This window comes from Amblyomma americanum, chromosome 10 (assembly GCF_052857255.1).
Source record: "Amblyomma americanum isolate KBUSLIRL-KWMA chromosome 10, ASM5285725v1, whole genome shotgun sequence".
Taxonomy (NCBI): domain Eukaryota; kingdom Metazoa; phylum Arthropoda; class Arachnida; order Ixodida; family Ixodidae; genus Amblyomma; species Amblyomma americanum.
Window position 1 is genome coordinate 89565051 of NC_135506.1, and position 26732 is coordinate 89591782.

Genomic DNA, 26732 nt, shown 5'->3' on the forward strand with positions numbered 1-26732 from the left:
ATAAAAAACAACAACTCGGAGTGAGAACTGTGCTAGTGCAATGTTGAAGGGAGTCCTCCAAACTCGCATGGAAACTATGTAGCTTTCCCTCATAGCCGCACGGCTGCGTTAGGGTGGGGGATTCCCTTAAACATTGCACTAAAAGTAAAAGCGAAGCAAAAGAGATCCTGCAAGCATATGTGTGGTTCCCGAAACAATTGTGACGCTGATGACCATGCCTATGGTGCCGACGAAATGGACATCCCACGGTTAGCCAAATAACAATAAAAAACCCTGCGGCAATGCCAAATGAAAGAGCGCAAGGCTATAACCAAGAAATTGTTTATGCTTTGAAGGACGTAGAAGACAGGGTCAGAAAATGGGGTGAGTGATTGACATTAGCAAGTTCTAGTTGAAATGGCGGCCGAAGCTGGCGTATAGCAGGGTTAAATGGAGACCGACGAAAGGTGCCTCCGTTCTGAAGTGGGCGCGGTTGGGCAGCAGCTGCTGCTGCTGCTAATGACGATTACGAGATGGCGGTGACCTTTAAGCCAACGACGCGCTTGGCGCGAGCCGGTTTGTTCCGCGAGAAACTGAAATCACCATCGCAGCAAGTGTCTGCCACACTTGCAATATGTCTGACCTCAGATCTGCTGTATAGAACCCACGAGCTGCCGTCATCAATCGCAGGCTAACTTGAAGTGAACCGCTCGCGCGCTATATGCAAGAATGTTGGACGCTGTAGTCCGCTGTGGCCGACATAAAAAGTACGGATGTGTGCTATCATCACTCGGCTATACGAATGCGCTAACTGAGGGATCTTGAGCACACGAAGCCGAACAAAGTTGCGTTACTGGCTGACGCATTCCAAGCTCCTTACAACTCGGAACTGAAGTGATGAGCGTAAATCAGCGTATGAGCAGATATGAGCAGATATAGGTGGTGGTGTTGGAAAACATTTATGGGCGGATACTCTTACAGAAGGTTAAGCCTCAGTTGATTCAGAGAGGGCCAGCCCTTACAAGTACAAGGTGGCAGTCCCGAGTTCTGGACCCCTGAGGCGTAGCCCGCCAACCGGGCTCGCCCGACCAAGGCCCGTCGGGCCTGCAGGTCAGAGCAGCCGAGCATGCAAGGTCGGCTCCCAGTCCTCCCCGGTTGTGTTGGAGTGAGGGGGGATAGCAGGGTTGGAGGGGCAGGCCCACGCCATGTGGTAGATGTCCGAAAACCTCCGCACAGTGCAGATGGCTGCCAGAGAAAGAAGGGTCGAAGTATTTGAGCTGCCGGGCAAAGCAAAGTGCTAGCGTACAGCGGCCGCGTTCGCCCGGCACTCAAGGCACTCTGATTTTGTTGCTCAAGGATATTTTATTGCGCGTGTAGTATATGAAAAAGATCAATTGAATGACGGCGAATTCAAAGTAAATGTATCCGGTGATTAATTTGCATCACCTGCTAACTTATTCCACCAGGAATAACCCTAAGTTACGCGATTGAAATTTGGATAGTGGAGCAAAGTAGCAAGCGATATTTCGGTACCATGCTTGTAAAGCACCCTTCTGTGCACTTCTCGTAGCGACTGCTCCTTTCCTCATTGCATGTATAATCAGGCCACACTAGCAGTGAATATGGCACACATTCGAATCACGCGATCTCTCCGTAACGAATTTTTTTTATTTATTAAATTACTTCCTTTATCCGGGATATAAGCCTTCAGTCCAAAAAGCCGTAAAGCGCGCTAATTTGCAGATAAATTGAGGCTAGCTCACTACTTTAACCAGTACACAATGCAATGTTTTGTCAAATTGCTCTTATACAGTACGATAGCAATGCTTGCTTCGCTTCTGATTTTTTTGTGCATATTTTTTTCCAGGCTTCTCTTTCACTCAGAAGAATCTCGGATTTCTGTACAGCAAGTGACCAGCAAGAAAGCAGCAATGAATCGAAGAAGCCTGCTTCAACAAAGAAGGGTAAAATTCAGAGCACACTTAAGGCTTTTTACGTGCTCTGAGCGCGGAGGCATTAGTCTGTTATCGTAAGCGTTCGACCTCGACGCAGGCTACGCACCGAGAAATTAAACGGAGACGCGACTTTGAACGCTGATTCCCCAGACACTGCATCCACAAAGGACCAAGCGAAACGCTGGGTCACTCGGTTCGAATAGCTGTCGCGTGCTAGCCTCCAACTTAAGAAACAAATGAGATATGGAAAGTTTAGCCGTATGACGCGACCCGTAACGGTGTAAAACAGTTGCGTCATAATTTTATTACGAAATTCGGTTTTGAGGAAAGGAGTTGGGGTGCTCTCGTACATCTCGGTGGACGATACAGCAGCGCTTCAAGGGAAGATGTAAAGTCCGGAAAGGCATACAATTCAACTTGCATATGTGGTCGATTCGAACCGTTGTAGCAAGCTAACCAAACCTCCAACTTGACCAGAACATGTAAGCTATATTCAAAGACAAATCGTATGACACCACCCGGAACGCTGTACTTGGAACGGCTGCTCACATTATAGGTACGAATGTATTCGGGACTGCAGGTAGAACTTTGAGGTGAGCCAGCGGGGGTATATAAGGGGGATCAAATTATATGATTGTCTGAAATTGCGGCGCCCTGCTTCCTATGTGCGCCCCACGGCCGCTTGATGAGGGCACCCTGTTGTATAGAGAACGATGCACTACGCTAGTCAGCGGTGCATTTAGGGTAAGCTTCGCTAGTCACTACTGCGCATGCGTCACTAGTGGCACCGAGCCACAGGTGTTTCGCCGCTGCGCCGTGCCTTTCCTCAAAATCCAAATGAAAAAATTGAAATTCGGTTTTTGGGGAAAGGAATTGGCGCAGTATCTGTTTCAAAAAGATGCGCCACCATCTGGAAGACGTTGAGGTAACGAGCGTTAGCTGTTTGGTTTACTAGAATTGATATGAATGAGATTAAAGTGAGGTACAGCATTGAAAATACGAATTTGTACGTATATTTTCTTATATAATAATTATTGGCAGACATCTTAGGTTTATAAGTGACGTCACCATACAATCTACAATTGGATATATCAGTGACGTCAGCAATCGATCAACCATTTTACATACCAATGACTTCACCAATCAATCACCAATTGGGTTGCTATATCGATTTACTATGGCGGCCGCCATCTTGAATTCCTCGGGCTGGGAAAATTTCACGCCGAAGCGAGGTGGTAGCAGATCTCAAGAAATCGAGAAACATGGCGAGTAAGAGTTAACGCTCTTAATATCGGCGGACACCTGAACCGGGCTGTAAGAGAGGGGATAAAGGAGGGAGTGAAATAAGAAAGGAAGAAAGAGGTACCGGAGTGGAGGGCTCCGGACTAATTTCGACCACCTGGGGATCTTTAACGTGCACTGATATTGCATCGAAACGCGGCCGCAGCGTTTCGATGGAGGCGAAACGTTAAGGCGCCCTTGTGCTGTGCGATGTGAGAGCACGTTAAAGATCTCCAGCCATTGACAATTTTCAATTTCCTCTTCCTTTCTTCTTTCCCTCGCTCGTTTCACCCTTCACTTACGGCGCGGTTCGAGTGTTCACCGAAATGTCTGAGACAGAAACGGCGCCATTTCTTTTCCCCAAAAACCAAACAAAACAAGTGAACCGCTAGCGTTCATTGGCGTTGAAAACGTTATAGAGGCAGTTCATTTTTATGCAAGGAAAGGCGCACAACTGGCTCCCTGTGTCAGCAGGCACCCCAGTCTCGCTTTCATATACGTAGTGTCGATGTCCAAAAACAAAATTCTGCTATGTTTGCGTTCCGCACAGAGGACAGGCAGCGCGCCCACCCTGCCACCCTGGCAGGTGGGAGTTAATGGCTGACCGCGAGAGGGTGGTCACCTAATGAACGCTGCGGCCTATTGCTGCAGTGCCGCATATCAGCCACAACGTTGTCAGCGCTAATGCACGCTGCCCACATCCCTCTCACCACTTTCACGTACCTCAAAGCGCAATTGAGGCATCCACTGACCCAGGGAGCCAGTTGTGCTCCCTTCCTTTCTTCAAAATCATCGTCGTCTAGAACGTTGTCAACGCCAACGCCAATAAACATAACGAAGGCCGGCAACTTCCGCTTTGTATATACTGGATTAGCTAAGCTAATTCACATATTGTTTTAACGCGACAGTGTCAAGTAGCTCGTGTCGCAGAAAAGCCGGTGTCGTCGGCGTGTTTGGCCGTGAATGAAAAATGGCGCATCTCGGTGGACACCTGAACCGCGCCGTAAGGGAAGGGATTTTCCTTTCCTTATGGCGCGGTACAGGTTTCAGGCGAGAATTGTGAGACAGGCGTCATTTCCTTTCCTTAAAACCAATTTTCATATCAATTTCCTTCCTTTACTAGCCGGTTCCGGTGTCCACCGAGATATGTGAGACAGGCATCCTTTCCTTAAAAAAATTATTTTCATTTTCCTTGCCTTACGGCGCGGTTCGGGTGTCCACCAAGATATGTTTATGTTTCCTTTCCTTAAATTGTACGGGCAAGGGGTCGCACCGAAGGACGATGGCGTTCCGTGAATTCCTTGGCAATGCTGCAACACGCTGTCGCGTCCTGCTCTTAAATGCGAAGCTTAAGCGTCCTCCAATTTTTTTTCTTGCCATCGCCGGGATTTTCTGCACCACCGAGTACACGCACAAATAGACCAGCACATGACACTTTGAGATAACGAAACAAAAGGAGAACCACCATAGGCCGTACAATAACGTCATTTATTATTCCGCGATGCTGGTAACAACGATTTGTCATTACTGTTCTAAATATTGTTTCTTCTGTGAAAGTCATATCGTTTTAAACGCAAACTGAGCATGGTAACTGCCATTACACATACAACAAAATAAAAGTAGACAGCGAATAAGGCGCATTCACAGCAGTTTAACGCTGTCTGGCCTCGCGTCCTTGCGGGTGCTGTGGCTATCATGCCGACAGATTTTAAGAAATGTTGTGCGCTGCTGAGGGCTTATTGATCGTCGCTGACCGACCATAGCGTTAGCAAAGCATCTGCCAAGCAAACGATGGGGCAATGCCGTAATGCATTGCCGCAATGCAGAGGCAGCAGGGTGTGGGCTATTTTGTTCATTGTATGGTTGTAAAAGCGGTCAAAAGACGAAGATAAAGTGAATTGCGCGTTTTTTTTTGTCTTCGGTTTTTGAGCGCTTCAACAGTGTTTTAATTATAAACAAATTGAATAAAAATAAGTTTTTTCGCACGATATTGAAAAATGCATATGTTGTAATTTGCCGACCTACAGGAAGAAATTTCAGTTGTTTGTAAGTAAATGCTGTACAGTTACTTCTAGGTCTCGTCCTCCAGAAGACTGACGAGATTTGTATGTTGAATTCGTCATAAAAGGAAATATTTTAGCTGAGATAACTTAAAACGTATGCATAGAGAAACGAGGTTGCGCAAAGGCTAAAAATCTCTATGCTTTTGGAGCTTACGGAATTTTTATGGACTATATAAACACCTGGGTATGAAGCTAAATTTTAATTCGCAGTCAAGTCTGATGCTCTGCAATGAGCACCTCATGGTGGGAGCAATAGCATAGTAAGTACGGAAAACGTTTGAAAAGTATTTTTTTTTATTGAGTGTACTGGTTGTAAGAGGAGAGAACACTGTTATTGCCCTGATTTGTTAGCCAGGTTGATGTTCACAAAGAATAATTCCAGCTGAAAATAATTCAGAATCTAAGCAGCCTGGCTTATCTGATAAAGATCGGAAAACCATGAATATCGGGTAGAAATATTCAAGCTGAAAATTACAACACTTGTGGGTACCTGTACTATTAATTCACGTGTTTTAATGTAATACATAGGCTGATTATACCGAATCAGGCAGATGGCCCTGTATTAATCTTTGGCTCGGTTGATTCGTATTACCGCATACAAGTTTGCAAATGACAATGTTATGGCTAAGTAATCGAAATGTGTTTCGAAATATTAAACACGGAGCCTAAATTATTTTTATTCTCATCTGGAGTCTATCATCGGGGTACTACTTAAGATAAAAACGTATTCAAATAAGTTGTGTGCCATTCAATATTTCTTAAGTTCTGAAATAACTTGACAGTTTCTCAAGTTGGTTTTAAAACGTTGCACAAAATGGCAGGTAGGCCAAGATCATACTTTCCGAACTAGCCGTCCGGTTTTGTTGGTAGCCCAGGCAATACGAAACAGTATTATGGTCAGACGAAGTAGTAGTGCCGGACGACACAAGCCCTCACTTTCAGCAAGGTTTATCGGACATGTAGCCCGCCATGTAACAGTTCAACCACGGTATAACGAAGTGGAAGGTGCCATGTATTTTCTTCGTTATAGCCGTTGCTGAGTTCCAGCGGTGCGCCACCTTGGTTGCAAATGTCGCACGCCAGTAGGCTTACCTCAAAAATGTAAAATGAGGGAAATGATGCCGTCGTTCATTGTGCCCCCAATATGTGTTGCAGGAGCCTTTAACACGCGCATCGAGCGCCTACCAATTGGCCGAATGTATGCGCACCAACCCGATATGTCCGGTTTGCAAATGCACGCCCGTGTATTCTGCAGCTCGTAAAGAGCCTCAGAGCCTAGAAAATGGGTCTTAAGGTTCAGCTCCTTTTTTTAAGTGTTGAAGCCAGTACGGCCCAGTGTCAAAAAAGGGCGCGCAGAGGTGATTTAGTCGCGAGTGTCTCATTTGGTTTGCTTCATCGCACAGCTCATGAGCACGCAGTCCGCAGCACTTCTCGCATGACAGGAACGCCCTGTGGAGAATGCGTACCCCAAACCGAAGTCTTTGATGACGGCTGATTTCTGATGAGCAGATTTTGTTTTACGCTTGACACTAAAACCAGCGGGACATCGATACCATCAATCACATCAAGCGCACATTAAACTGGTTTGAGCCGTGCGACCATACTGCCAGAACAGGAACTTCACGCCTGTCCTGTCATCTAATCGCACTCCTCGCTTTCACAGTTTGTTCGTTTTGGTCTTTTGACCGATTGTAACTCATACTGAATAGACAGCAAGCCATAGCGCACATCTGAAGGATAATGAGCTTTTTGTTACTTGGTATATATACTTTGTAAAATCGGGACACAAATACATTGGCCGATATACAGGGTTTCAGAGGAGACGCCGGTCTTCAAAAGGCAAAAAAAACGAAACAATTTAGATAAAAAATGACATATTAGGGTTCAGTAAAGTATATACGTAGAAAGATTCAAGGTCTCAATTCTGCCTCCAGCTACTAGAAAAAGGCATATCGACACATCCTAAGCGTCGAAATGGTGATTTCGGAGCCGAATACGGCAGAACTCCGGGCCCGTCTCTTCTCGCAACTGCGCCCCGATGGACGCAATCTTGGCATTGTTCAAAAGCTAGCTCTGTTCCCACTATTTCGGTATTACTCACTACTGTGAAATCCTCATTAAACTGAAATTGGAAATTTCTTTTTGGAGAAAGGAGACAGTGCAGTACCTGTCTCACATATCGGCGCACGCCTGAACCCTTTCGTAAGGGAAGGGATAAAGGAGGGACTAAGAGAAGAAAGGAAGAAAGTGGTGCCGTAGTGGAGGGCTCGGGAATAATTTCGACCGCCTGGGGATTTTTAACGTGCGCTGACATCGCACAGCACACGGGTGCCTTAGCGTTTCGCCTCCAGCGAAACGCGGCCGCCGCGGTCGGGTTCGAACCCGGGAATTCCGAATCAGTAGCCGATTCGGAGTATCCGTGCTCGAATCTGACCGCGGCGGCCGCGTTTCGATGGAGGCGAAACGCAACGGCGCCCGTGTGCTGCGCGATGGAGCACACGGAGCACTTCTAACGAAAAAAGGAAAGGTCCGCCATACGGGTGTCCACATAACTTGGTGGACACCCGTATGGCGCCGTAAGGGAAGGGAGGAAGGATGGACTGAAAGAAGAGAGAAAAGGTGTTGCTTTATTGGAGGGCTCCGGAATAATTTCTACCACCAAGGGATCTTTAACGTGCTGACACCACACAGCTCCCGCGTGCCTTTTGCGTTTCGCCTCCAGCGATGCGCTTGCCTCAACTTCGGGTTTTTGCCAACATGACTAACCTTTCGTAAGTTTTCGTTATGTTGATATGCTGGAATTTCAATTAATTTTTGTCACTGAATTGAGAATGAACTAAGCTATGAAGCTGCTCTATATCTTCAGGACTGATTCGAGCATATAAAATTTTGTGACCAATAATGTCACCTAATTATAATTCGCAATTGTGGTGCTTCGACATAATTTAACATTTGTATATGAACGCATGCCTCAATACCAATATAAATAGCACCGCTTCACATGGAAGCACTTTGAAGCCTGCTCCATTCCAATAGGAATCAAACAATCTTAAGATGAAGTGTCTTATGGCCCCGTAGGAATTACCTAATTATGTTTAAGGTATTTTTATAAATTGCAAACAAATTGAGATATACTGAACCTCATTATATTTCAGAAAGCAGGAGGCATAAATTTATATACGCACGTAATTTGATTACGATATCTCTAACAAATAAATTTTCATTTTAAAACCAGTGTCTCGCTATTTCTTGGTTATAGCCCTTATTTTGTTATAAATTGTCTCGTTACAACAAGGTTGGATTGCGTATGTACAGACACGCGCAACACAAAAAGTTCTAGTGCGTAATTACTTGCTTGTTTTGTGTGAGGCTCTTTTAAACACAGCAACAAGCTTACTTTTTACCTTTCTTGTCTTTCCATCACGTTTCAAAATCAAATTAGTGATAGAGACAAAAGCAGATACCACATCAAGTACTAGTATACAAGTTTATTTAATACGCACGAATGCTACCAAGCTGATAGTAGAAGGCTTCATAGAAAGAACCGTGTCAAAATCTTGTGCTGTTGTCGGAGGAAGGGAAAGCTAGAGCAAGTTTTGCTTAATGACAGCAGAAAAAAGAAACGGGTATAATTAATGTTTTTGAAAAGACAGAAGAAGCATTGCCTATATCACGACATTGAAGAATGTGACACGGGTGTTGTTCGTGCTATGGAACAATTTGAAAAAGATTAAGAAATAAATTATTCAGCCATTGTTGTTAGTTATCGTTACCACGACAGAGACGACTTACGCATTCCTGTGACGTCTAAAGACATTGTTGGTGGTGCCGGCCTGAGACCAGGAAAACGCGGTAAAGGGCCAGTGGTACCAAATGTGTGCGATCTTTGTCATTCTGGTTCAAGTGAAACAGACATTAGTGCATTAGATGTGACTAATCTAGTTTATAATTGGTTTTTTTTGGGGGGGGAAAGGAAATGGCGCGGTATCTGTCTCATATATAGTTGGACACCTGAACCGCGCCGTAAGGGAAGGGATAAAGGAGGGAGTGAAAGAAGAAAGGAAGAAGAGGTGCCGTAGTGGAGGGCTCCGGAATAATTTGCGACTAGCTTTTTAAATTCTGCTCGGCAAATAGCGAAAATTCGACTGTTTTCATTTTCTTGTTCAGGAGGCGGTGGGTAGTGCACACTTTAAGGGATATACGAGTACTAAGTGACCGTGCCGGGCCAATGCGCACAACCAACAAAACGCGCCTGAACTCTACACAGAATGACTGGAAGTGGTTCAAGACGAGGAAGACATTTCTTCCTGAAGCCATGAAATTCTCTATGCGGTAGCTATGGTTAGATTGCTGTGTTCGCGCTAAGACATCTGTTTACAATAAAGCATTTTACGGGTCAAAAATTTTAACTCTCATTGCACACGAATACAGAACAATATTTAGCGGCTATAATATTTTACCACATTTATTAAACACTCATGCGGTGTTATGGAAACGTCTTCGCTGGAGCTCAGCCGTTAATGAAACATGTTCCCTGGAATTTACCGGCGCCGCCGACTCCTCTAATCTGCTGAATACTCCCTCATAAGATTCGCGCTCTGAAATCAACGAACGCGACATTTTAGTAGACTTGCTCAGATATTCTCTCTGGACTAAAATTGATATGTTATGACATGCAAACCTTTGCCGAGGCGCAAATAGTTCCTCACATTGGAGTCTTTCCATGGGAGCGAACATATTAGCCTTGTTCTCGCACATGTGATGACAAAATGACCAGGAGGCATGATTGTGTTAGTCTGAGATCTATCTTGAATACCTGTATGACTATAAAGTATGACATGCAACACATTATACGGCCTTTACGGAAATGAAAATGAAATTAAATCAGAGCGCGAGAAGCTCCAAATGAAACGCTATCGACCCAGTGTTGCGTCCTGCTTCATGTTTTCGTGCTCACTTTGTCCGTATTCTAGAACCTCAGTATGCATTATTCCACTTGTGTTCCGAGTTATGTTTGCGCATATGCACCAAGGAAGCACGAAAATGTTCACTGGGGCTTCTCGAGCACAAGAGAAATGAAAAAAAACCTCCTTGGATGTTTGTAGTATGCTATGCACCACGCGACTAGGAAGCGCTACACTCTCAGCATAGCTTGCACCCCCTTACCACATTACTGTAATGGCTCAGGCCAAAATGGACAGCATTCTCTATGGCGAGTTCTCGGTTACGAACATGCTGTGATGGAAGAGCGACACCATTCGCTTCCACAGAAAGACTCTTATAAAAACTCTGTCTCTAACAAACCAAATGCTCCCTATTTTTTTCTGTCATAATTTCACCAGCGAAAGTACGAGCCACCAGGAGAAAAACAAGGCGTTATCATGTGTTCTTCTCAGACTGTCTCCTACTTTCGCTGGTGAAATTATGTTTAAAATACACCAACTAGCCTACACGGTTACCTAGTTACAGTTTTTTTTCTGCACTTCATGTTTTCAGGTGCCGTTGTAATCAAAAAGGGCTGCTTCTCATGGGCTCAGTCTTCTGGTAGAAAATCAGAGCTCCAGCTCACAGACATTAACTTAGAAGTGCAACCTAAGTCCCTGGTTGGCATCGTGGGCTTCGTTGGAAGCGGCAAATCATCGCTGCTAGCTGCCATGCTGGGAGACATGGAGCTGATTGGAGGCCAGGTTAACATCTCGGTGAGTACAGTTGCGCTACACATCAAAGACGCAGTTTTTCTGTTTCCCTGTAAAGTGTAAAGTGGGAAACTCGAATTCGTAAGGTAGAAGTATTCTAAAGACGTTTGCAGGTACCAATCAGACTGAAACTTTTAAAAATGCCTCTAAAGTCAATGAATACTCATCGTGTACTCTCGTGTAAGAACCCTGGAACATGATTTACATTGCACCGACACACGGAAAGGCACGTCTCGTTAAATGAGACCTAAAGAGAAAGCAGTGAGCTTTGGACCTAAAGGTAATGTCGGTTACTAGTCCGGAACGTTGCCACTTGTATGATATAGTATGCCGGAATCCGTGCTTGTTCTCGGGAAATAAAAGTTCAAATGGTCCATGATGTGAGAAGACATGATATGTTTTAGTAGTCTGACGCTGGCGAAATGTGCCCACAGTTATTGGGATTTGTGTTACTAAGCAATTTAAGTGCTCGAATTATGTGTGCTCGTTTCCAATCGTCTGGAAAGAATCCTGTATCCAGAGAATATCCGTACAAGCAAAGCCTAAAATTTGTGGTACGCTTATTTCAAAATTTTAGTGTTGATTCTTTTACGTCCCGGGGATTCTTTAAGCCCAACCTGTCAGTTGTGTGGGCAATACCGTTTTTTTAATAGCAAAAATTGTGAATTGAGACCTGATGGTCAGTGATAGAGAAGTCACATGTGATCAAAAGAGAACTCAGTGGGGAATATCTCACAACAAGATTTATTAGAGTTCGCAGCACTCACCTAACGGCAAGGGCGGCGCAATACTAAAGGCCACGTTGTCGGTGACAGCTTTGGCAGGGAGAACTATGCGAAGAAACACATAGGCAAATTTTCTCCTTCCTCCTCTTTCTTCTCACGGGCAGCTTCCAATATGAAAGCACATCAAGTATTTTGACTTCGAATCGTAGAGCATGTGATGGTGAAGATATACGTGAAGATATACGCAAGCGCTTTTTTGTTTCTTTCAGGGCCGTGTAGCTTTCGCCCCGCAGCTGCCAATTGTGCACAACATGACGATAAGAGACAACATCCTTTACGGAAAACCTATGGAGCCTGTATTCTACGAGCTTGTTATTCGCAGCTGCCAACTCGTGGACGATATCAACAAGCTGAAGTCTGGCGATATGACTGAAATTGGGGAAAAGGTACGATTACTGTTGTTTGAAAACGTCATGACACATTTTCGGCGCTTATTAAGCATTTCAAGACAATTTTATTCCTTATGAGTGGGCTACTAACTCACTTACACCCTTGCAAAATGTTGGTTTCTACCGCATCTTGTCATGTTTCGAATGGCGTAGGCAATCATTCACAATGATGTTGACCGATGAACAAACCATTGCGAGAGAACTTGCACATGGGGTGCTTATTTCCCCGTGCTTACGGCGCTAGGCTCATGAACCCACTGATATCAACATGCTATCAATACTCGTTGCTAATGTGCAGGTCATCCGCAGGCATTTTATTCCGTCCCTTCTCGGCTGTCGTTCTTGAGAAAGAAGATGTCTTTAAGGCAGCGGAAGTGCCCGAGAAGGGAAGTGGCCTAAAAGCGGTTAAAAAGAAATTAATCATTTGGCAAGGGCGCTCCAATATACACGGAGTATAATGTTATTACAAACATGAAATAGTACACGGAATGTGCAGCTCTGACAGACGACACATGACAGAAAAAAACAGGATGCGAATGATGAATCCTATGGCGGGAATGAAATGGAAATTCCTCAGCAACTGGAAGGGAAGTAAAGAAAGCTCTGAAAGGAATGCAAAAGGGGAACATGGAAGGTGATCAGGTTACTACATATTTGTTGAAGGACATACGAGACAATTGACGAGTAAAATGTTGCCAGTCTTTGTAGTAGGGTCTCACGACCTCGAGGGTTCTGGAATCTTAACACAGCGCTTACATCACCTTATTCCTTAAGAAAGTACACATCAAAGAGTTGAATATTGCAGACGGATCACCTTACTATCTCTTGAGAGGCACGTTGTGCCATATATATGAAGGAAGCCAACAGTCACCGAAACCAACGAAAACCTCTCACTTTCCTGCCCTTGTCTGCTCAATAGCTTAACGAATGCCTCAGCTGTGGCAGTCTTGGTGTTGTAAAAGTTGTGTAAGAGGGTTCTCGCACAGCTTACGCCCTCACCATTCGATCACGTTCCACGTGACAATGATGATTAAACATTTTAACTGCACCGAATATTGGTGGTCGGTTCCACTGTTCCTGGAGTCCATTGGTCGTTGCAGCTGCTCTTTCCATTTTGGCCAGCTGGTGCTGAACTTTCGTGTAAAAGCTGGACAGCATTTGCTCCCGACCGCTCAATCGTCGGTTCTTTTATACTCCCTACTACTGTGTTGTTTCGGCAGGCCCCTACCATATGGTATAGGTCCGCCTCGATCTACACCACAATGTGTGCTCTGGCGCTTATTGTCTCTGGGTAGAGTGCATGAAGTTCTTTTAGATTTCATTTTGTGTTTGCATTCTTCTCAGTGTTATTTCCTGTTCTTTGTATAGTTCACCTGATGGCGCGCATTCTCTTCTGTTTAACCAGTAATGTAAGAGAACCTTTGAGTATGAGAAAGTCATGGTAATGCTGGACGTACTACGCCTGCCGTTCCATAGGCTTGTGGCGCTGGTTAACATTCTCAGGGTTAGCTTGAACGGAACATGAATACGGAAACTAGACAATCACCGTACTAGCACAGTTAACAGAGAAGCGTACGTGCAATTCAGTGGTTGTAGGTTCGGGTCCCACCGGCATCATGTGACTGTTTTGGTGCGCTAGCACTGAAACCCAAATCAAAAATTTACTTGATCTTTGTCCGTCCGAAGTGTCTCTCATGCGTTTACCACATTGCCCTGCGCCAATGGTGTAAAGGTTAACAGTGTACGGGTATGAATTTTATTCTCCCAGCTTTTTCGAAACAGAACTACTTTTAATCGCTTTGGTGCGCAGCTCTTAGGCTCCCGTACTTGCGTTCCGCGTCGCTGTCGCCGTAACATGCCACCGCACGCCACACGCCGCCTCACCGGTGGCGTGTTACGCGGTGTCACAGGTGGCTTGTTAGAATGCAGTGGCAGAGCGACATGCAACCTCCCACGGCGAGAGCCAAGGAATGGACAACCAGAAGGCGGATGCCACGGGAAGACCCCGAGGGTAGAAAGCAGGCTAACCCGCTACCTGCCGACGGCGGCAACTGGCGTGTAAAGAGCTGCGTTGAAATCGCTTATTACCGCCTATCGTAATGGTGTGTCCATTTTTTATTACCACTGAAGTCATTAACAGCAAAGGTAGCAATCCATGTTAGAAGTCATGGTCACATCAAAAAGTCAGTGGGCATGGTTGGCGCCTTTTGTGTCTTCCAACATGTTCCAACAAAAGGACTCCAACAAGTTCGCAGACTGGAGGACGCTTTCAGCTGCAATGACATTAGTTTTATTATTAAAATTCAAAAAATAGGTTTTTGTTTAAACACGCCGCCTCTCCGATTTTAAATACTCTGTTGTCACTCCAGAGTTGTTCCTTCTCAGCAATATGTGAAATGCTATTGCTTCTTACTGCCTTCTCCCTCCTTCTCTATTGCAATAGGTACTGTGGGGGCCAAATATGTCTCACCTCCCACTACCATCTCGAGGCGAACCACGTGGGCTGGTTATGCGCTTTTTGGCTAAAATGACAGAAAGCTGGCGAGTTTGCTGCGTACTATTACAAAGCAGTGTGAAAAAACTAACGCCAGAAACAAGCGCCACCAGCGCTGACTTTCAGCTAAACGTTGAATAAACATGCATATCTGTACCTTTTTTCCGCAAAAAAAAGAAGGCACTTGTCAATGCTTAATAAATTGTTTTTTTATCGCACTGCAGTGCTGAAAGAGTGCTCTGCAGGTGCGCAAATTCACAGCCATCTAGATTTAGCGACGGTTTGATCGCGCATTCTGTACCATTATAATCTATTTATTGCGCTTAAACCGAATACCTTCCTAAGAGTCTGTTCCATGTTTTTGCAAATGTCCCAGGCTTCCTGGAAAAATGGGGCACATTTGTATTTACATTGCTTCGCGCCGCGAGAGCAAATCTTGCTCGCATCAGATTGAGGAGCGTGAACGGACTATGTGCTAGGCTTAGGGACGGAGAGTATCTAGACATTACGATAGCAATGGAGAGGGAAAGAATGGTTGTAATGATGAAATCGGACATGAAACATGTGCTTGTGGAAAACGAAGGTTGCTAACGTCAAGAGACTGCCGTCATTTCCTATATCCTCTTGTCGCAACGCCGAAAAAAAAATTGGAGGAGACACAGCAGCTTCGCCTGAAAAGTATGACGCGTAGCGATGACGGCTTAGTGCCTATATATAAAGGATTGGTCATCCTGTACTTAGCATTCATACATTCCTGGGAGTCCTCATACCACTCCTGGCGCAGTGTTGCAGCGGTTCAGTGACGCGCCACTGCCCTGATATGGCAACTGCTGCAGCAGGTGGGCTTGTGCAGCCTTGATTTCTCTTCCCGAGCGATATCTCGCGAAAGATAATTAAACTAACTCCCACCTGTCACGGTGGTCTGTATGCTCACAATCTGGTATGCAGGTTTAGATGACACCACAAGGTTCTGTGACCTCGGAGGCCCACCTACCTGCTATAGTTTGCTTCTCCGTCTATTTGTTTGTAGCCATTTCACTCACTCACGGTCGTTGACCACGACACTAGCTCTTTAAAGCTATGTCGTTAAAAATGAGCCACACATGCAATGTTGTCGTTGTATTTTCTTCTCGAAACCGCTATAGAATGTTTGCAAAGCTGTGTATCGAAGGTGACTGGCAAATGTAGGAAATAGAAGAAGAGGCGGCTGGAGCGGGATGCAGGAAGATAGGATGATTCATTTCGTGAAAAAAGTTGTCTACCTAATTGGCCTTTCATGCGGCAGATGTTATGTTGTTGAGACATGTCGTTCCTTGAAAACCACCTGAGGGAACGTAATAATTTCTGGGGAAAACTCGCAGGCACAAATTTAATTACGGCTGTATTGAATGCTGCGGAGAGGGGGGCAAAACGCGACTCTAGTTTGGAAATCTTGCTCGTTATTTTTGATTCACGTATCTCATGAATCAAATACTAGCTAATTATTTCCTAACCTCCCCGCCTTTCCGTTCATTTTTCTCTCTCTCTTTCTCTCAAATATTTCCTACCGTTATGAAATCATGCTTACCAAATTTTAAGCGCCTATATTAAGAGGAAGAGAGTGAGATTTAACGCAATGTAAAATTTGAAACTGGCCCATTTCGCCCCTCCCCAGTTGGAAGAATGACACAGTGCACGGGGTATAATGAGACGCACGTGCAAAATCACCAAATCAATCATCTCTGCAACGAATGCGCACAAAGTGGGCTCCTTGAACATCTAGGTGATCTTTGTGAGCCTAATCGAAAGGTGACACTGCATTTTGACCAAACCCAGCACTGTTTTGTTCCATGCCCAACTACGGACTACGCAGCTCTGCCGCCGGGCTCTCCGCGTAGCCTTTCTACGAGAAGTTTTTGAATTTCCGGCCTTCATCATAGCTTTGTTCTCTTTTAGTGTCACAGTTGGTTTTTTCGCTCCACCGTGTTGGATTGACGCACGATTTATTTCGATTCGCGGCGCATGCACACAAGGCTTGTAATATGATTTCTTGTAAAATGGCTCCTCAAGCCCGCTGGAAAGAGTGCGGCAAAAAGTTTGCACTATTTTTATGTAGTTCTCGCTTTTCGTGTTCGCTCAATTTTTTCCTCTCCTGTGGTGAGCGCCTTTGGAAACAGCAAAACGTTTGCTCGATGACACCGGCACTGCTTGCATCCCTCCCGAGATTTATTCCTATTTCCTAAGTGCTAGTCGGCATTATTAGCTCTCGTTTTTACACTCAAGCCATCTTAGAGAGCGGAAAATGACAGGTACAGATTTAGTGCAAACAATTAAACTCCTACATTCACTTTAGTGCCATCAGAGAATCACAACGTCGAGTTTTGCGCCGCATATGACCTGCTGCCGCAATAATTTCTTTTTATTTAAGTGAGATGCTAAAAATTTTAAACTTTTCATAAATACGAAAAATATCCAAATGTAATAGCTGAATACTTGCGTCCAGCCACTACTCGAGGTTGCGTGAAAAATATTTTTCAATTCAGGGAAGTTTTGAAAAATCATGCGTACAAAAATTCGTACCTTTCCGACCGATTTCTCGCTCAGCATGGCTCACGCCTCAATTTTTTTCCAGCCTTGAAATGGCCAATCTGGTAAACTTCTCTGGTAAACTCAGCTCCAGCGGACAAGGGGTGGGTCATAGTGCATAAATATTGTCACGTAGTGGTGACGGCAGTCGAAGCAGCAATGAAGACGACGAAAGGGTCATCTAAAAGAAAACTGTTTATCGGGCTGACTTGCACCCAAAATGGACTGAATCACTCGGCGGCGTCGAAGCGACAAGCGTGCTCGGCAGTCGTCGAACAGAATGCCCGCCGCTGTCAGCCATACTGAGCTTAAAGCTTATAGCGAACTTTCGAGATAAAGCGTGCAAAGTTACTAGAACATTCCGGAGCAACGTAGAATCAGCTCTGCCTGGCTGCGATCAATCGAGATAAATCTAGTCGGGTCTTGCGTCGCAAACAAAGCGATAAAGTGGTGTGGCGGCAGATTTGAAAAACGAACATACACTGCAAATATTCGCGGCAATATGAAGTTAAAAGGATAGTTAAATTATATGCTAGGGAGCACTAAGTGACCAAATGTCGCGTTTTGCACCACTCTTCCTTACACAGAAATGCGCACCGTACTTTAGCGAACCTGACCCGCGGCGGCTGAGTTTTTATGGAGGCAAAACGCGAAGGAGCCCGTTTGCTGTGCGATGTCAGTGCACGTTAAAGATCCCCAGGTGGTCGAAATTATTCCGGAGTCCTCCACTACGCCACCTCTCTCTTCCTTTCTTCATTCACTCTCTCCTTTATCCCTTCCCTTACGGCGCGGTTCAGGTGTCCAACGATATATAAGACAGCTAGATACTGCGCCATTTCCTTTCCCAAAAACCAATTATTATTATTATTATTATTATTATTATTATTATTATTAGAATTGTTATTATTGTTAAAATTATTTAGCAAACGTAAACGGTGTACAAACATAAGGAGCAGAAGTTATGTTGAAGCGTATCACTTAGATGGTGGCAGTCTTGCGTGCGACAGCAAGAGTCGCATGTGGCTGGACAGGCGTAGATTTGCATACCTAGAAGGTATGTTTTCAGAAATACCATATCACCCGCCGCGGTGGCTCAGTGGTTAGGGCGCTCGACTACTGATCCGGAGTTCCCGGGTTCACCCGCCGCGGTGGCTCAGTGGTTAGGGCTCTCGACTACTGATCCGGAGTACCCGGGTTCGAACCCGACCACGGCGGCTGCGTTTTTATGGAGGAAAAACGCTAAGGCGCCCGTGTGCTGTGCGATGTCAGTGCACGTTAAAGATCCCCAGGTGGTCGAAATTATTCCGGAGCCCTCCACTACGGCACCTCTTTCTTCCTTTCTTTAACTCCCTCCTATATCCCTTCCCTTACGGCGCGGTTCAGGTGTCCAACGATATATGAGACAGATACTGCGCCATTTCCTTTCCTAAAAAAACCAATTAAAAACCAGTTCCCGAGTTCGAACCCGACCGCGGAGGCTGTGTTTTTATGAAGGAAAAACGCTAAGGCGCCTGTGTGGTATGCGATGTCAGTGTACGTTAAAGATCACGAGGTGGTCGAAATTATACCGGAGTCCTCCACTACGGCACCTCTCTCTTCCTTTCTTCTTTCACTCCCTCCTTTATCTCTTCTCTTACGGCGCGGTTCAGGTGTCCAAGGATATATGAGACAGATACTGTGCCATTTACTTTCCACCAAAACCAATTATTATTATTATTACCATATTATTGAAAAGGAGAGATTGCGCATTTACTCATCGCTTCTTATCCTTCTTTGCGGAAATTGTGATAGACATACGTGGACCTGCTACACTTCTGTTGTATGTCTGCGCAGCCATTTTCTCTTTTGACTTTTGTCTTCCATTCTTGGCGATATTGGTAAACGCTTTCTCGGCATTTTCTACATTGCTCTTTTATTTTCGCTTAAAATTATACATATAAATATTAAGCAAAAGTCCAGTTTCCTCGAAGCAATGGTGCCAGCTTCAACCCGCTAATTCTGAGGACATGAACGAAGCGGGCGCTGTGCGTTTATTTACTTCTGTCCCTCAGGCTGTCTCTATCCGTGCTTACAGGGCACCAACCTGAGCGGCGGCCAGAAGCAGCGCATCTCCATCGCCCGCGCCGTCTATAGCCGCAGTGACGTGTATCTTCTGGACGATCCGCTCAGTGCCTTGGACCCCGTCGTGGGCAGCCGCGTTTTCAGGGAAGTCTTTGGCAATAGGGGCCTCCTACGGAACAAGGTGCGCCATTGCGGACATGTGTCGTTTCGACTAATGCGTTGCTTTCTCCATTCTCTCGTAACAAAATCCAAGAGAGCACTCAGTTGTTATGAATAAATTTTGCTTTCCAGCGAAAGTTCGACTTAGTGGGTTCCACTCGTGAATATACGGGGATGGTTAAATTTTAAGCGCAGATTTCCAGAGCTCGCAATTAATTTTTCCTCAGTAGTTTCCACAACGTTAGTGTTGTGAAAAGCGTTTGTGTTGCTCTTCCTTAAGAAGGGCACCCTTGTGAAACCTCTTCGTAGTGCGTGTGTTATATTTATTTTTTATGTGCACTTTCCACGAGCATAAGTTTACGTTCATTCCAACATTTTTCAGACTCGCATCATGGTATGCAACCAGGGCCGTTATTTGCAGCAAATGGACAAGCTTGTCCTGGTGGATGACAAGCGCATTAGGGTGTACGATAAATTGGAGGAGCTCATTAGGGACCCAGAATCGCCGCAGAATTTTCGCGAAGCTCTTGAACGGCAAAAATCGGACGCTCATAAAAGCAGGTAAAGAACTCTTTATCATGTTTTCATGCCTTTCTTCTAGAAAGTAAAAGTACTAAAAGTGTATTAATGGTTGCCACTTCCATAAAGAGTGGGATACCTGCCTGCAAAAGGCTAACGTAAACATCGGATGAAATGTGAACAGCTCAGTGATTCTTTTTGAAAATCTTAATCTTTCTCTTTTTACCTCCCTCTCATTCTCTTGCGCAAAAAAAAAAATTAAAACCTCTCTTACATCCTGTGTAAAATGACTCAAGGTACAAAGAAAATCTTGAATATAAATACCAAAAATGAAAAGCTGGAGATATGTCTCATTCACAGAAAAAGAGTGTCTCAGGTGAGAAGGAACGAGTAGGTGTACTGTTTTAAGATTGGTGATTCAGAGTCGGAAGAAAGACAATGCGCCCCCTTGAACCGCCATGTTCCATCCTCCTCTACGCTCTTGATCTGGTTCCGCACGGCTCTATCTAGTATCTGGAACTTGAGTGGCACTTAAAATAAAAACAACGAAATTGAATGGAAATACTTTGCAGATGCAGAAAGCATTTGAATATGTGTGAATTTCGAGCTTTTTTTATAAACAAGATTTACTGCCACAGGGCATCTATGGGCAAAGGTGTGATAAAGGATGCACTAATGGTTAAAGTATTGGATAAAGGTTAGCTGATTTTTTTTAAAGTCCAGTAGTAAGCGATGGTATGGTCTTGCGTTCAGGAAAAATGTGAAGCAGAGTTACTCGGTGAAAGAACCGCTACCTTCAGGTGCCGGATCCTTGTAGGCTTGAAAGCTGGGTAGTCCCACGGTATGCGGTGAATATCGGTTTCAATGTCAACTTGCGAGTTAAATTAGGGCATTGTATGTGGATGACTGTTCCACATTAGCGTATCTGAGACTTCGTTCCAGATATATTTTGAAGAATACCATGCGGAACTGAGTTCCACGTAGGGCCCGGTTTCAGGGCAGGACCTTTCAAATAAGAGGGTAAAAAATAGCCTGGCACGGATGCTCAACTGGCAAACCTAATCGCACTTGCAGCTTAGCGTTCGGAAATCGTCTCTACGACGTTTTCGTCGTTAATTTTTCAAGTTCATTGGCTAGAGCTGACCTGATTAACTGTCCATAAAGCGGCGGCTTCGCTATGTTTGGTAATACCTCGGTAAAACAATTGTTGGAAAACCTAGCATTCGATCTCACTGAATCTTCAGACATGAATTTAGAACAAAATATCTATGGTTCCCAATTTACACGATTCATCTTTCATCCTAAAGCAGTACGAGGCCATTTTGGCGTCTGGCCTGCTCACGAATGCGACCGCGGCCGGCAAATTTCTCACCAGCCCAATAACGCGGCTGTTGAGCTAAGGCTGTGGGCTAGCTAACGCAACGTAATGTTTGCAGTGTTAGCTCGGAGCAAATGGAAGAGAACGACACAGTTGGGAGAATCACTCAAGAAGAGGAGGGAAAAGCCACAAAGGTGAGCCTTCGCATTGTGCTTGTTTTGATCAACGGCAGTACACTGGATTGGGACTTTTCTAACCACAGTGCCATTGTTGCCACTGATGCAGGGCTCTGTAATTATGCAGTGCTATAGCTACCGCGAGCTCATAGGTTAATTTTAGATTTAGAAGTGAAGTTAATAAGTTAACTTGTATTTAATGTATTACTTTACCTGACGTCATCACCGCGCGTGCTTGAGATCTCTGGCTACCAACGAACCTAAGGAAAAAAAAAACAAACTGAAAAGACGGCTTCCGAGACAGGCACACACTCGTTAGTGGTTTTGTACGCAGACTTTTCTATACTTAAAACCTCCCGCCGTCACCTGCAACTGAATGCTTATGAGGTGCTGAAAATCCTGCTTTGTTTTGAATGCAAGTTTATTGAATGGTGCCTTTTTCAATTACTTCACTATTTAGGGTACATTATTTCATAAGCAAGGCTTCGAGTATGCTGTATAGAAAAATGCTGGTTTTCGAGCCTTATCGTTGGTATGTGCATATAAGCATGTGCTTGCTTTGAAATAAAACCAGCGGTTAATCTGCGCACGTGCCGTACTCTGCATTGTCCATGTGTGTCTGTTTTTCCTCCGCACTTTCTTTGTGAACTAAGAGCAGCCTAACTTCCCTTCGACGTGCCATCTATAGCCATGGCTGTAATAGTGTTTCTTAAAAAAATACCGGTCGATTTGGGTTGAAAGGCAAGGTGCGAATCAGGTGTTTTAGCACATCGTTTTTAACTTTGGTTACGGTGTTCGAATACATTGTTCAAATAGTTCGGTTGATTGAAGCTGTGCGGATATCCATCATGGGTGGTCATTCTCTTCTTTGCAATCATTGATTCCTGAGAGTCCTTCACAGATTCCTGGGAGTCCTCGTGCCATTACAGGGGCAGATGTGCAGCGTTTAAGCGATGCGCCCCTGCGATTGCAGGTGCTACCATCGGTGGGACTTGTAAGACAGGTTGCTATTACCGAGCAACCTCTCGTGACCATCCATTAATTCATCTACCACCTGCCACGGTGGGAAGCATATTTACCTGTATAAACCTGGCAGGTTGCCCACAACGCTGTGGGCAGGTGGCAGTCTGCGAGAAAGCAGGCTTCACACAACCAAAGCAAACAAGCAAACAGGCAAGCAAACAGCCAATCCCTCAGTCAGTCAGTCATTGTCAGACAGCCAGCCAGCCAGCCAGACAGACAGACGGACGGACAGACAGACGGACAGATAGACAGACAGACCGACAGACCGACAGACCGACAGACTGACTGACTGATTGACTGACTGACTGACTGAAAGCGCTGTCGCACTAAGCAGGCTTACTAATAACGGTCTAACACTTTGAACATGTTGTCAACCACCTTTTTTTCGCAGTGCTAAGGATAGATCTATCTGTGCCGCAGAGGAAGCATCAAAAATTGGACTGAAGATAACCGCAAACGTGGGAAAGCGAACGGGAGGAGCGGCTCGCAAAAATGCTTAGCAGAGTAACAACCCTACGACACTGCGTGGAGATAACGCATTGCTGTCCAGGCAAGCGTCATTTTGCCTAGCATATATGCTTTAACTTGACAGCGCGGATGTCCCCTACGTTGGCTTTTCCCGTGTTCTAGGGGCCCCTAGAGGCAACCGAGCACAACGGGCACATTTCTCAAGTACCATAACAGGCCTCGCTCGAAGCGCGCGCCGGTCGCGAGGAGAGCCATTCAAGAGAAACCAATCAGCACACATCCATCGTGTATAATGATATGCAAAAATACAATTAATTTGTCGTAGTCACAAGGCATTAGTTGGGAACTGCGATTGGCGGTACTCTGCGGCGTACATACAGGTAAAACGTTAGGGGCCCTATAGTACGCGTAAGACAACGGGTAATGTAGTTGCACGCTTCAAAACCAATCCTACCGATATGATTATATCGCGTGCACGAATCCTCGCACAAGCACCACACCCAGTTTTGTAGTGCAGCGGAAATCGTGTCCTTGCTACAGCGCAACCATGGAGAGCGCAGTGCAGAATTGTCGCAGGTAATGTGTATGATGCTCGTGCTAGTGTTCACCAGTATCGTCGAACAAGTCGGAGTGCGCAGGATGGCATGCATTTATTCTTTAGTCTCAGCCATACGTTCAGAGTGCGAATGCATCAGTTACATAATAGTATATGCAACATGACAGCGTGTGTGATAGACGCAAGAGCACCCCTGTTTTCTCGCCAGACAGGTTGGCAGCTGTTTCGTGACCTGCTGCGGCTGGCGCAGTGGCCTGCGCTCGTCAGCGTGCTCGTGTTCTTGGCGGCTGCATGTGCGTTCATGCTGGGCCAACTCTGGATCAAGCGCTGGACAGACGCCACGACTGCTGGCGCCGACGGCGGCAACTCTCAGCAAACAACGCCATGGGTGCAAGTCTTGGTGATGCTGTGCGTCCTAGATGGTAGGGATTGCTCAAGCAGAGTCTACCTTCAGATGACTTGGGTTGTGGTGGTTACCGTTCTAGACTAGATATTCTGTCTTCAGGGCAGAGGCGGACAGATAGCATCGACAGAACAGAGAGGAGGACATGAGAGCAGAGGACAGGCGATCACACGCAGAAAAGCCTCGGAAAAAACGCGGGTTGTGTTCATTTGGGCAGAAGATGTGTTCAATGATGCACTTTGATTTGTGGGCATTGCTCGTTCAAATCTGCAGTAATGTGCTACGAGCAGAATTCCTTCAGCTCCAAATTAAAAAAAACAGATTATAGGTGGATACCCCTGCTAAATGAACGGAAATTGGTTACACAGAAGTCTTTCTGAGGTTGCGATTTGTGGTTTTTGAGAAAAGAAACTGCCGCGGTAGCTGTCTGAGTTCGGCATGTCCACCACGCATAAATTTATCGGTTTCTGAGGAACAGAAATGGTGCAGTAAACGCAAGAGGCGCCCGTGTGCTGTGCGACCCCAGTGCACATTAATATTACGCGACAATATAAGGAGACCGTTCTTATAAAAACCTGGCGTCATACGCCGTCGTCTTGCGTGCGCCGGGAAAATCTCGGAAGTTTAAAATCAAGCTAACGAATTTGGGAAAGGGTTGAATAATAATAATAATAATAATAATAATAATAATAATAATAATAATAATAATAATAATAATAATAATAATAATAATAATAATAATAATAATAATAATAATAATAATTGGTTTTTGGGGAAAGGAAATGGCGCAGTATCTGTCTCGTATATCGCTGGACACCTGAACCGCGCCTTAAGGGAAGAGATAAAGGAGGCAGTGAAAGAAGAAAGGAAGAAACTGGTGCCTTAGTGGAGGACTCCGGAACAATTTCGACCACCTGGGTATCTTTAACGGCCCCGCCGCGGTGGCTCAGTGGTTAGGGTGCTCGACTACTGATCCGGAGTTCCCGGGCTCGAACCCGACCGCGGCGGCTGCGTTTTTATGGAGGAAAAACGCCAAGGCGCCCGTGTGCTGTGCGATGTCAGTGCACGTTAAAGATCCCCAGGTGGTCGAAATTATTCCGGAGCCCTCCACTACGGCACCTCTTCTTCCTTTCTTCTTTCACTCCCTCCTTTATCCCTTCCCTTACGGCGCGGTTCAGGTTTCCAACGATATATGAGACAGATACTGCGCCATTTCCTTTTCCCCCAAAACCAATTATCATTATTATTATTATTATCTTTAACGTGCACTGACAACCCACACCACACGGGTGGGCGCCTTAGCGTTTTTCCTCCACAAAAACGCAGCTGCCGCGGTGGGGCTCGAACCCGGGAATTCCGGATCAGTAGTCAAGCGCCCTAACCACTGAGCCACCACGGCAGGCAATATTGCCGAGGACGTTGCTTTATTGGTCGTATATCGGAATATAGAAGCACTTCATGAAAATAAATTAGCCGCCATTGAGAGTCGAACTCAGTCGGTCGGCGTGCCGAGCGGACGCATGATGCATAGGCCACGAAGGGTCATTTGTTCAAGGGTGTTAGAGGGGCACATGATGAAATAATTAGAAGAAAAATAACAGGATTGCATTTGTCGGCTTTCGAACCCGGCCACGGCGGCTGCGTTTTTATGGGAGCAAAACGCTAAGGCGCCCGTGTGCTGTGCGATGCCAGTGCACGTTAAAGATCCCCAGGTAGCCGAAATTATTCCGGAGCCCTCCACTATGGCACCTCCTTTATCGTTTCTTCTTTTTACTCCCTCATTTATCCCTTCCCTTACGGCGCGGCTCAGGTGTCCAACGATATATAAGACATATAGGGCGCCATTTTCTTTCCCCAAAAACCAATTAATAATATTATTATTATTATCACTGGTCGGCTTAAGAACCGAAACGGGAAAGCCTTTCCTTTTCTTTCTTTTTTATTCTTCATTTTTTATTTTTAAATTTTTGTTGTAAACTTTCTGTTTCAATTGCACTTACTTTTTATATTTAATAAATTTTTATAATCATTTACGTTTTGTTATTTTTTGTATTTTTTATAGCCAAAATTTTACTTTATTTACTTAGTTTTGTTATGTAACTTTTATATGTTATTTTTGCTTAATTTTTATTTTTTACTGTGTTTTTTCGTCACCACATTCACCCAGAACCTTCTTGACACGTAGCAATGAATAATATAACTAAATTTAACTAACGCACTAATTGCAATTCGTCAACCAAATTTCTCCCATTTTAAAATGTATCATATATTACCCAACATAATTAAAAATTTCCCATCTATCTATACAGGACGACAGGATCGCGCGGAAAAAATTTGCGGACACTTTGCTGGCGCGACATAACTACATATTGTTGTCGCATTAATAAGAAGGGCATGCAGCGCATATGGCAGGTTCTCCCATATCATGAATGGCAGTTTACCGATATCCCTCAATAGAAAAGCTACAACAGCGGTACTTTACCGGTACTCACCTACGGGGCGGAAACGTGGAGACTAACGAAAAGTGTTCAGCTTATGTTAGGACAATGGTACGAGCCCTGGAAAGAAAAATGATAGGTGTAACGTTAAGAGACCGGAAGCGGGCAAAGTGCATTGGAGAACAATCGCGAGCTCAGGACATCGTAGTCGAAATCCAGAGGAATAAATGGGCTTGGGAAGAGCATGTAATGCGAAGGGAAGATAACTGAGTGGATTGCAAGAGAAGATAAGTGTAGCGCAATGAGGGAGACGTATGAGATTAAGAAGTTAGCGTGGATACGGCGGCCGCAGCTGGCAAAGGGCAGGGTTAATTTGAGAGACATAGGAGAGGTCTTTGCCCTGC

At 45.1% G+C, this 26732-nt stretch overlaps 1 protein-coding gene across 1 annotated transcript in view; it reads left to right on the plus strand.

Annotated features, from left to right (window-relative positions):
• Positions 1–26732, plus strand: part of LOC144106454 (ATP-binding cassette sub-family C member 3-like) — a 124538-nt gene that overhangs the window by 41158 nt on the left and 56648 nt on the right. Inside the window, exons 10-16 of the mRNA XM_077639273.1 lie at positions 1847–1943; positions 10775–10977; positions 11969–12145; positions 19282–19449; positions 19810–19988; positions 21383–21458; positions 23696–23909. Coding sequence (XP_077495399.1) covers positions 1847–1943; positions 10775–10977; positions 11969–12145; positions 19282–19449; positions 19810–19988; positions 21383–21458; positions 23696–23909 — 1114 coding nt within the window. The remainder of the gene's footprint in view (positions 1–1846; positions 1944–10774; positions 10978–11968; positions 12146–19281; positions 19450–19809; positions 19989–21382; positions 21459–23695; positions 23910–26732) is intronic.